Genomic DNA, 12361 nt, shown 5'->3' on the forward strand with positions numbered 1-12361 from the left:
AAACGATACGTGTGGTGGCAAGACCTATCATGTCATGTAACTCAAATGTCGATTCGCTTTAAAATGGGTTATAGGGGTTGATTTTGTTGACTTATTCTTTCTGTATAGAAGTGCCTTTCTCTTGAACGTGCTCTAACACACACACATAACCTCTCCGAAGTGCACACTCGTCGAAAAACGATGACTTTACGTAGCTTTTTAAGACTGCAAATGTCCGACTGTTTGGGGGGGGGGGGCACGTAAATGCGTCAGAAGAAAGGAGGGAAACGGAATCATGACGAAAACAACTCCCCCCCCCCCCCCCCACAAGCCTCCCAGTGGGCACATCTGCAAACTACATGATAATCTATTGATTTTCAGTCCATTGTCGATAATAATAATAATAATAATATCCATTTTCCGAACCGCTTGATCCTCACTAGGGTCGCGGGGGGTGCTGGAGCCTATCCCAGCCGTCTCCGGGCAGTAGGCGGGGGACACCCTGAATCAGTTGCCAGCCAATCGCAGGGCACACAGAGACGAACAACCATCCACGCCCACACTCACACCTACGGACAATTTTAGAGCGTCCAATCAGCCTGCCATGCATGTCTTTGGAATGTGGGAGGAAACCGGAGTACCCGGAGAAAACCCACGCAGGCCCGGGGAGAACATGCAAACTCCACACAGGGAGGCCGGAGCTGGAATTGAACCCGGTACCTCTGCACTGTGAAGTCGACGTGCTAACCACTGGACTACCGGGCCGCCCCATAATAATAATACATTTCATTTATAAGATATACATGGCTTTATCATTCCACTACTGCACTCTACATGCATTCATCTATATTTAGAAACGAATATTAATTTTACAGGATCTTTAATGGGACTTGTTTCCTTTATTAAAAATAGTGAACAACGGTAGTGTTAATCCTTTATTGTCAGTACATTGCAGGTCTTCTCACAACAAGCAGATATACATAAACTGGTTGTATATATCATCATCATCCAACACGAGGAGAGCAACAGTTAGTATTACAGGCTAGTGTCGACCACACCTCTTCCACCCAGTGGCTCCAAAGTATGCCACAGGTGTATACTCTTTCACGTGAAAAAATAAGACACAGGAATAAATAAAAATAAATACAATAAATAAGGTACACGTAATTCAGCAGAAGACACTGGGCAGTCATGAGGCTATTTTATACAGCCGCAAGGCAAAGCAAGGTCACATGATCACTTCAATTCTAGTCTGACTGGCAAAATACCGTTGCATACATCTTCAACTATGTTTACTCAAAGCGGTGACGTGACGTGATGACGTAAGCCGCACGGGTCCCTCACTGAGGTCAAAATACACACCGCCATTGACAAAGACAAAATCATTTTAAAAAAGCTCTCAAAAAGGGTACGATGGAGGTACGCAACAGAGCATCAGCCCACCATGACGCAAAGCATGCATCGCACAAATGTAGCTTATCAAATTGGAATATTGAATTTTTTTATTGCCCTCACAGTGAATAGCTGTTCATATCGAAAGTGTGTTGTGTTTTATGCAGGGTCAATTCTCAAGAATATCAACTTGTGCTTCACTAAATCAGAAGTGGTAAAAGTACTCACAATCTGTAAAGATTGGTAAAAGTAGAAGTAGTGATTAAAGTAAAAAAAAAAAGTGCAGACTCTGAAATGTCCTTTAATACAAAAGGAAAAAGCTAGATAGTGTTGGCTCGACATTTATGCGATCAGAAAAAGGTAGTTAGTTTGACCTTTATGCTAGCAAAGCAACATGATCCTATTGCTTTGCTAACATTGATGAATCAACTTACAGAACATGCTCAATTATCAGTCGATAACCAATGGAAAAACACCTTCTTTTTTTTTTAAAAGATGAGACAGCATTTTCCAACACCAGAAGCTGGTAGTTTTTAGGCTGGCACAAGTCAGAACGTGTGTCCCACTTATCATTCTTGAAGTCAAACACATTAACCAATTCCCTCTCCAAATCTGTCCGTTTTTTTTCTCACTCATAACACTCCAAGATTTCAGTCAACTGAGATCTCAGAATAACGTTTCCTCTGTCGATTAACTTCATACCATCATCAGTGGAGGATGAAAAAAGTAACAAATCTTTTTGGACAAACCGAGGAATGGAACGTCTATTGTCATAGCTCTTTTTAATGGAGAGTGAAAAATTGAAGTTATCAGATAAACAATAGCAAAAGGGGAATTTTGCAGTTACAACCACGAGCAAGATTCAAATGTAGCCTCATTTTACAGTGCCGTGCAGTCTTATGAAAGTGACTATGTTGTACAGTATTAAATAGTCACAGAGTAGGCAGCCAAGCTTCAACAAAACAGCGCTAGCAATCATAAGCTAGCATTAGAATTGTAAACAAGGCGATATTAGCCACAACTGCTATATTGATAGCATGACTTATTCATGATAGTGTTAGGACAACAATAAATGTTTTGGAATGCAAAATCAATTACAAATCAAAAAGATCCCGAAGCCCAAGCTTTCAGTTCAATGTGAAGTTGCAAGGGGTGTACGTGGTTGTTTCTTAATTTAAAAAAAAAAAAAAAAAAAAAACAGCAAAACTCCGCCTTTAAGCAAAAAGCAACATAAGTATAGAAGAAAGCATTTGTACTTTGTTCCATCCCTCCACTGTGTTAAATACTCACTGTGTGAACACATTCGCCTTTACGGACCGGCGTTGCCATTGAATACAGTTTCGTTAGCAGGGCTGAACTCTTGTTTCGATTCCTTTCGGTGATGTGGAGGATGCCGGCATGCACACAAGACAACCACATATGAGCACAATGGACGCCATAAGGGGCCCCACCATGGGAATATGCAGTACAGTACACTCGTGTGGTTTGCATTGCTGTTTAGGTTGAATACACCGGATAGATACTGACTGGTGATATTTAACAAAGCCACGACTACTGCCTTTGCCGCTAAATCACTCACAATTCACAACTGTGATCTTGTGGTATGTAACTCCAATCAATCAATCAATCAATCAATCAATCAATCAATCAATCAATCAATCAATCAATCAATCAATCAATCAATCAACCAACCAATCAATCAATCAACCAATCAATCAATCACGCATGAAAAAGCCACATAAAGAGTCAACAAGCAGCCTCTTAACACAAAAAACAACTTGGAAGTGTTCGCCTAATCCCGTCCAACGCCCCTCCTTATTTTTTTTTTTACTTATTGCCGAGCAGCTGTGATCCCATGATGCATTGCTGCTTCACTAGAGGGGCTAGCTCATGCAAACAGCCCAAAGTGGTGTGAGAAGGAGGAAAAGAAGACAAGGCGAGAGCCATGCGAAGGCGCCCTGACAGGAACAACGCAAAGAAGACAATACACATACTCAACACACACACACGCAGTGCGACTACCCCACACGGTAGCGGCGCTGCTCGTTGGCGTGAAGCACCAAGCTAGCAAACATCATGTGGTCATTTGCTCGCTCCCTTTGAGTCCCGCAGCCTCGCCTTCTCCCACATAAACGCAGTCGCACAAAGCACGGCAAAAGAAGACACGAAGAGGATGCTAAGACAGGACCGTGGCGATGGCCGTGTGGGTGGCGGGGCCTTAATGCGGAAGCGGCACCAAGATGTCAACATAGTTGATGGGGAAGAAGCCTGAGTGGCCGTGGATCATTCCCTCATACCAGTTGTCATCGATCTGATTGGTCAGAGTGATGACATCGCCCTCCTTGAAGCCCAGCTCGCCCTCGTTCTCCGGCTCAAAGTCGTAGAGCGCCCGGCAGCACGGCTGGTCCAGCGGGGCTGCGAAACACGCGCAACACACACCAGAGTTCCACAAGCAGTTTTCAACACTTTAAACTTGCAAACTTATTAGACAGACCAGATCGTATAAGCTATTTAAATGGACAACGAGTCAATGCAGCTCCTTGGCTCGGGGGTCCAGCTGTGTTAAAGTAGCAGTTGTTTGAAGGTTTACAATTACCCTATCATTTAAGCCGATGTCCATTAGCCAGCGAAAGGCGCTTTGCACGATGTTAGCATTAAGATAGGAGACTTTTGTTCAGTCAAAATATGTGATAGCTAACTGTTTAGAAACCATGGTGACCCACCTATTTTAGTTCCTTGGTAATTGGAACCTAGGTAAGTGTAGGTACCAAAGTTGGTACATTGGTTTCTAAGTACAGTAGTTATTGTAGGTAAGTACTGTACCTACCTAGGTGCCAATTTATCTAGATACGTTGCAAGATTATAAGGTATATAGGTAGGTACCAAGGTAGGAACTATGGCGACACTACGACTATAGTTCCTCACAAGCTTGGTACCTAGGTTGGTTATTTCATTCCAAGGTATGTATCTAAGTCGGTAAATTGGTATCTGGGTAGGTAGGCAGCTATATATGAATTTTTGTACCTGGTGATCTTCCGGGGGATTTGGCAGAGTGGAGGCCACCATTGTGGCTCTCACTGGGTGGCATCAGCTCCAAGGTCATGCGCGGTTTCGGAACAAACTCCTTCCTGGGCTTACTGGAAACTTCCTTTATCCTGAAGGTTGGAGGCTTTCAGAAGAATAACAACGAAAGGTCAGAGGTCGTTGTTGCCTACCTCTCGTCCATCTTACTGGAGAGCTGCTGAAGGATCTGAGCGGTGCGACTGTGGTACTCCAACTGGGCCTGGACCAGTGCCGCCAACTGGCTCACCTGCTCAATCTGTAACGCAATTAGACTGAATCTCACTTCTCCCGGTTGATGTACAGTACTGGCCCCCCTGGTCTAATCAATGAGAGCCTTTCAAAGTAATCCACAGACGAGGTGGAGGTCTTACGTCACTCTCTAGAAGGTTGAACATGCTCTGCTCTGCGATCTCCTTGCTCTCATCAAACTTCTCCAGGGCTTGTTTGATCTCGTCGTCTTGCACTTTTCCTTGACGCTTCTTCTTGTAGTCGAAGTCCAGACGGCGACCTTCCATCTTCTTCAGGTGATGCTGAGGAGGGGCAGTGAGAGGAAGGACACATGAGTGTGAATGTGTGTTGGTTGTGATCTCCTTTGGCTACCTTGTAACACTCACCTGGATCTCTTTCAGGTCTTTGTCGTGGAGGTTCTGCAGCGGGTCAATGAAGTTCTGTTTCACCTCCATATCCAGAGCATCCTTCACCTCGCCTAGCTCCTTCATGGCCTCACCCGCGTCAAGGAGTGCCAGGCCTGGGTGGGGGAGGACCAGGGTGAGGTCAAGAAAGATGAAGGGGAGGAGGATGATGAGGACCCGGATGACAAGCATAAAATGCGAATGATACAAAGAATGAGCGTGAGGATATGTGTAAGGATTATGAGGATGGTCGTTGGTTGAGAAAGAGGAGATTCCTTACCAAAGCAGGATTCCTCCCCGAGTTCCCGTCCAAATTTCAACATGGCGTCTCCCAGAACGGACTCAGCCTGTGGGTATCCGGGTCCTTTTTCCTGGCCCCGGATTTTGGACATGGTGTTGATCATGCTGAGCTTGGCTCTGGAAGCCGGGTTGGGCTGCAGGTACTCTGTGGTTTTAGTCATGATGTCCAAAACCGCTCGGCTGGTCACGTCCACTTTCTTGCAGGGACACACACACACACACATCAGCACTAAAGATACTCGCGTCTTGTTGTCATCCTCATCACGTCAACGCATTTACCTTCTCCATTTCTTTAAAGTCATCGTCAAGCTTGGTTCCTTCGGCGCCGCCCACCTTCTCGCTGACTTTCTGCGCAGAGCATGAAGAAGAAGAGTGTAAGGACAAAGAGTGCAAAGATGTACACGAAGAGAATGAAGAAGAGCACAACTGAGCTGCAGTGGGTCACATGACCAGGGGGGTCAAATAAAACACACCTCTCCGACTCGAGGCCAAAAATAAAAAAAATGAAAGCGCACCAAGACACAAACATGCGGCGTGAGGATGCAGTTACCATAGAGATACAGCCCTTGGGCCCTCCTCATGTTACATAAACATCTCCGGAAGTTATTCCATCTTGCCCTCCTCAGGCGAGGCCTCATATGTATGTGTGTGTGTGTGTGTGTGTGTGCATGCGTTTGCTGTAGATGTGGCTACACATCAGACAGGAAGTGGAAACACACAATTGCAGAGATCTTCAATGGTGACAGATGAGCACCCCATCAATTTTAATTGCAAGCCAACACAAACCTCAACATGTACGCACACTAACGGCACGTGTGATTCCCTCAAGGTCCATCAATTATTGACCTGGCCAACCGCAGCGCATGTTGCACTCGGCCGCCCCTCAAACGTGTGTGGTTGCCATGGTAACACCATCCTCTGAACAGCGGGGGGGATTATCCATGTTGGATTCGAAAGCCCGCCAAAACAAAAGCCTTTTCAGCTTGTTGTAAAATCAAGACGGTTGTGCCATTGTGAGGATGGTATCCATGGTGACAAATTAATTTGGGAATAATATGGCATAAAAGATGAAGAGAAATACAGTGGTGCCTTGACTTAAAAGTGACCCAATATGTGAGTCGGGCTCCAACTATATTTGTGAATCAAGGAAGGGATGGATAAACATAATAATGTGAGATGAAGGCATTATTTTTGTCGTCTTATGGTCACCATTCTCGTGTACTACCGTAGCATTGGTGACTTTTGAGTTTGTCTGCCTTTTAACTGTGTTGCCGACTTTATCCATAGAGCACTTTAATTATCCTGATAATTTGAAGCAAGTGTGTTGGTGGAGGGAAACATTGAAAAACAAATGCAGGATATTGGCCCACGAGGACCAGAGTTGTTGACCCCTGAGCTAAAGCGCTCTATAGCGCTACTACACCTTATGACATTACACGCAAGGCCACATTCCTTTAAAGCACAGATGTCAAAGTCAAGGCCCGGTGGCCAGATCTGGCCCGCCACATCATTTTATGTGGCCCGCGAAAGCAAATCAAACATGTCAACTTGCATGATGCTTCCTAAAGTCTGAACCAAAATTCCAAATTGTCATATCTAATCCATAACAACAATATTTGAACAAGCCGTTATTCTTGACTTCTGATTTCAAAACAAGCTCTCCATCAATTTGTTGTTCGCTGTGTATGTAAAATGTGGAGGTAGTTAAAAATTATATGGTTTTACAAAATTCATTGTCATAACGGCCCTCAGAGGGGAAACCGTAACGACAATGTGGCCCGCGACAAAAACAAGTTTGACACCCCTGCTTTAAAGGCACATGCATCCAACACACATATTCTACACAGATGTAGTTATACTGTATCAACCCAGTCAAGGTAAAGGCCTGGCAGCTTTCCTTGCCCTTCTGCTCATGTTTTATTCAGTTAGGTGACTGAGGTGTCACGTTTCCCACGTCTGATGATGGCGGCGGCCACGCTGTGGCACCTCAGCTCTGACGTAAACCCAAACCCACACCCACACACCAACATACAGAGATTTGTCCCACCTCGGTGGGAATATCCACATTTACTGTTTGCGGCTGGGAAACGGGATGATGGGAGTGAATTGTTCAAAGGACACGCACACACACAAAATGTGGGCAGGGTCAAAGGTTCGATACGGACGTTTGGGGGTGCACATCTTACATTGGGAGGGGGCTGGGAGTTGCACTGGGGGCGATGGAGGGGACGTGTAGGAAGGAAAGATGCTGTGATGGAGGATGCAGGGAATTCCCTGTTGTGTGCAGCAACTGCCAATCAGAGACGCCGTCTCAAAGGCCTCGCTCTTACGTAACTTTACATCCCACCATGCGCGTGCCAGTCACCCATAAAACATGCTTCCACACACGCGAACACGCACAATTCCTTTTAAAATGGTTGACAAACTGGAAGAGGGCCACAAGTGTGTAAGGAAATTTAGAAAAACATGGAAATTTGCTTGGAAGGCAACCTGGCGGGCGCGTCGTGTTTATGTCTGGATGTTGGCGAGGATGCTGGAGATGCGCGCGCACGATCCCGTACCTGCGTGGCTTTGTGGAACTGCTTCTTCAACCCCGCGACGGACATCTCCGTGGCTCCAAAATTGACTCGAATGCGAAGAAAAGACGTTGACGGACTAGACACTCGTCCACTTGGCGCCCACTCGTGATGAGGATTGCACGCAGCGAGGGAGCTGCTTTACGTTCGCTTTGCAGTCCACAGAAGAGACAAGAGAGGATGAGGAGGAGGTGGAGGAGGGTCCGTCAAAGATCGTCTATTACGATATGGTTTGCCGAAGTCGTGGATCCAGGCCTCTTTTTGTGCTTCAATCGAGCTGTCATCTGCATAATACAAACGATCTCTGCAGCAACGCTTTTTGTTTTGGTGTTTGTTTTTGTTTTTTAACCCCCATGTTGTGTTCATTTCGAATTGAACAATTTTGTGTTCCCGGTCAAATATGCCCGTTCCACTAAGGGTCACCTTAAAAACTAAATTCTTACATGTTAACACTACTTGTTGTGCTACATATTTTAATTAATTTAATTTCTAGCGAGTAACACCACTTTTGAATTTCTAGATGTTTTGATTGTCTCGTGCACCTCGTTGAACTGAACTTAAGTACTTGAAAGCAAGTTATAAAAAAAGCAGCTTCTTATTGTAGTGTATATCCATTTATCCATCTATTTCCCGATCTGCTTGATCCTCACAAGGGTCGCGGGGGTGATGGAGCCTATCCCAGACTTCTTTGGGCAGTAGACGGGGGACACCCTCAACTGGTTGCCAGCCAATCACAGGGCACACAGAGACGTACAACCATCTGCGCTCACACTCACACCTAGGGACAATATAGAGTGTTCAATCAGCCTGCTATGCATGTTTTTGGAATGTGGGAGGAAACCGGAATACTCTGAGAAAAACCACGCACGAACGGGGAGAACATACAAGCTCCACAGAGGAAGGCCGGAGCCCAGACAAGAACTCACGACCTCTGAATTGTGAGAATGTACCAACTAGCCTGCTTAAAAACCTTCTAAACGAATTATTTATTTATTTAAACTCTGTAGGGAGGCAAACGACTGACAGACAGACAGAAAGAACGATAGCGATTCCAAATCCGAAGGCAGATGGCGCTAATACGTTTCACAATTGTAGTGTCGACGCCAAACGAGAAGAAGAAAAAGCATTGGCGCATGCGCAGCAGTCTAAGAAGCAGGCCATTTTCAAACAAAACCGCGGGCAACATTTCAGCAACTTGAGCGAAAAAAAGAACACGGTAACCGTTTGTTAAAACGTTAAAGTAACTGTTTATTAAAACGTTAAAAAGGTCAAAAGGCGACGAAAATCAAACTACACAATGACCAGCACACTGAAAGGAATTACGCTCAAAGGAAGTTCGGAGCTTGTGGCTGATTTCTTTTGTAAGTATTTATCCTAACTTTACCCGTAGTGCCACCATCAAAAATCGCGAACATAATTTGGTAAACATTCTCTTTGGACCAGAGTATTGTACTGTTGAGGACAATTCCAGTAACGGAAAAAGTACTCACACTCTGCACTTAACCGGTAAGAACCCAGACGTTTAAAAAAAAAAAAATCTGCTTTAGGTTTCAGCATGATTGGCACACAGGGACTTAACTAACGATTAGTTCCCAGTCCTTTTATGAATAAAATACATTCAAAACTGTAAAAAAAAAAACCAAACAAACATATGATTCAAATTCATTCAAAACTGTAAAACAAAAAAACATCACTGTGACATATATCACACACACATTAGCCTTATTAGTCATGAAAAATGCTATGTGAGACGCCTGACTTAACTCAAAACATAATTAAAAGTGTCATGATAATGGCAAGGTCAATCAGTAATTGGGTGACCCATGCATTGTTTTTGAGGTGCTGAAATTGTACCATAGTTGCATGCATGCATGCACAGCAGACGACGATGAGTTTTATGCTGACATTTATTCCTCATTCCACAGGTTTTGGTATCAACAGCATCCTGTACCAGCGTGGCATCTATCCTCCGGAGCAATTCACCAGAGTCAGCCAGTATGACATGAGCCTCCAAGTCACCTCAGATCCTGAACTGAAGAACTATCTTGACAGTGTGATGACACAGCTCAAAGGTTAGTCGACAGAGTGTGATGTTTGCTAGCTTGAATAGTTACATTATGTTGTGTTGCTGGCACTCATGCCATGCAACTTGAAGGTTTTCGCTTAAGTGTGCCTTGTGTAATTCATACCCTCCAAAAATTATTTTTATAAAATTTTGGGCTGCACAGGGAGTACGCGCACGCGTGTGTGTGTGGCAGGTTTCTGGGTGCTCACTGGCCTTAAAGTCATTCCAGTTCTTCCTTAGACCAAACAATTTACATACTCCATTAATGTATGGCAGCAAAGGCGGGGGCGCACTCAGGCTGACCTCTAAAGCGGCCCTCCCTCACGGAACGTGTGAAATAAAACTCTGGTCAAGTCAGACTTAAGACAAAAACCCAGGTTTGCCTGTCAGAACATTTCATTGCAATCCCCTTGTATCATGGTGCAGAGTGGCTCCTCAATTGCACCGTACAGAAGCTGGTGTTGGTAATCACATGTCTGGAAACGGACGAGGTGTTGGAGCGCTGGCAGTTTGACATAGAGTGTGACAAGTCGGCCATGGAGTGCAGGTGGGTGCTGCCATTTTAATTTGAGCGTTGACCACTGGTTAGTTACCAGTCCTTTTATGAATAAAATCCATTCAAAACTGTAACAAAAAAACCCCATATGATTAAAATCCATTTGGAACTATAAAACAAACATCACTGTGACATTTATCACACATGAGCCTTATTAGTCATGAAAAATGCTAAAGTACTAGCAAAGTCCAAAGCTGAAAATGGAGAGACTTTCTTCTTGGAGTGTGCATCTTGCCAATAGACAATTCAATACATATCTCGAAAAATGGGGTGCAATTGGGATTGATTTTTAAGTGAACACCTCTATTGTGTATGATTCATTTGGTACGGATCAGTTCGAGAGGGTATGATGCAATTGCTGTTGTCATTTTACATGTGTATCTTGATATATTTTGAAGTGTAAAAAATCGATCCACTTGCATCTTTTAAATCTAATTTTCCTATTCAAATCGTTTTTTACTTGTTAAACCCCTACTTTCTTCCTCTCACGCGAATGCATGCAGTCGGCTTCAGGCCTCCACCAGACAGACAGAAGTCACTTCTTGTGTATTGTAATTACACTAATCGTTGAAATTTACAATTAAAGGTCCAAACTCTCAAGCCGGTTTTATAATATCAAATGCGCAATTTTTCATTACACCATAGGTGCCACAACTCAACTCAACTCAACTGTATTTATAGAGCACTTTCGAACAGCCATTGCTGCATACAAAGTGCGGAGCAATTTAACATATACAATAAATAGTAAAACAAATCGGTAATAAAGACGGTAGAAAGCACCGAACAGTAAAACCAAGAACAAATCTAAGTCATGCTGAGTCGAATGCCAAAGAATACAAGTGAGTTTTGAGGAGACACAAGATGGCAGTACAGCATTTTGTGTCACAAACTTCAACAAGAACATGCAAACCCCACACAGCATAAATATGTAATGCATAAGTATTGATTGGGATTTGTTTGTTAGTGCCCCTCGAGAAAAATCCATTCAAACCATCCAGGGTGAGATCCGCTCGGTTCTCCGACAGATCACCGCCTCCGTGACCTTCCTACCCTTGCTGGAAACGCCATGTAAGATCAGCCGTACGCTCGCTTCTGGGAAGATTTTCCTCTCACGTTCTGCCCCCCGCCCCTCAGGTAGCTTCAACCTCCTGATCTACACTGACAAAGACCTCGCAATTCCCGACAAGTGGGAGGAGTCCGGCCCGCACCGCATCAACCAACCGGAGGAAGTGCGCCTCCGCTCTTTCACCACGAGCATCCACAAGGTGTGCAGCATGGTCACTTACAAGAAGACGTGCTCACTTTAAAACACTTTTAAAGCGCGGGGTGGGCAACATCAACAGCAGCCAAAACTCAAGAAAACCCCAAACATTTCACACTGTCATACAATAATAACAATAAACAACGGACATCTCCGTGGCTCCAAAATTGACTCGAATGCGAAGAAAAGACGTTGACGGACTAGACACTCGTCCACTTGGCGCCCACTCGTGATGAGGATTGCACGCAGCGAGGGAGCTGCTTTACGTTCGCTTTGCAGTCCACAGAAGAGACAAGAGAGGATGAGGAGGAGGTGGAGGAGGGTCCGTCAAAGATCGTCTATTACGATATGGTTTGCCGAAGTCGTGGATCCAGGCCTCTTTTTGTGCTTCAATCGAGCTGTCATCTGCATAATACAAACGATCTCTGCAGCAACGCTTTTTGTTTTGGTGTTTGTTTTTGTTTTTTAACCCCCATGTTGTGTTCATTTCGAATTGAACAATTTTGTGTTCCCGGTCAAATATGCCCGTTCCACTAA

At 44.5% G+C, this 12361-nt stretch overlaps 2 protein-coding genes across 2 annotated transcripts; one reads left to right on the forward strand and one right to left on the reverse strand.

Moving 5' to 3' along the window:
- Positions 1–901: 901 nt before the first annotated feature.
- Positions 902–8142, reverse strand: sh3gl2b (SH3 domain containing GRB2 like 2b, endophilin A1). The gene is made up of 8 exons (XM_086104735.1): positions 7928–8142; positions 5646–5714; positions 5347–5563; positions 5049–5182; positions 4806–4964; positions 4587–4690; positions 4396–4526; positions 902–3786 (listed from the first exon to the last, which is right to left on the reverse strand). The coding sequence occupies exons 1-8, from the start codon at positions 7970–7972 to the stop codon at positions 3590–3592; spliced, it is 1056 nt and encodes a 351-aa protein (XP_085960861.1). The 5' UTR covers positions 7973–8142; the 3' UTR covers positions 902–3589.
- Positions 8143–9050: 908 nt separating this feature from the next.
- Positions 9051–12145, forward strand: LOC147209114 (mitotic spindle assembly checkpoint protein MAD2A-like). Its single transcript, XM_086104737.1, has 5 exons — positions 9051–9303; positions 9868–10014; positions 10434–10554; positions 11528–11631; positions 11698–12145. Exons 1-5 carry the CDS (start codon positions 9240–9242, stop codon positions 11868–11870), a joined length of 609 nt encoding a protein of 202 aa, XP_085960863.1. The 5' UTR covers positions 9051–9239; the 3' UTR covers positions 11871–12145.
- Positions 12146–12361: the final 216 nt, after the last annotated feature.

This window comes from Hippocampus guttulatus, chromosome 2 (genome assembly GCF_054856545.1).
Source record: "Hippocampus guttulatus isolate MCC_2025c chromosome 2, RoL_Hgut_1.0, whole genome shotgun sequence".
Lineage (NCBI taxonomy): Eukaryota > Metazoa > Chordata > Actinopteri > Syngnathiformes > Syngnathidae > Hippocampus > Hippocampus guttulatus.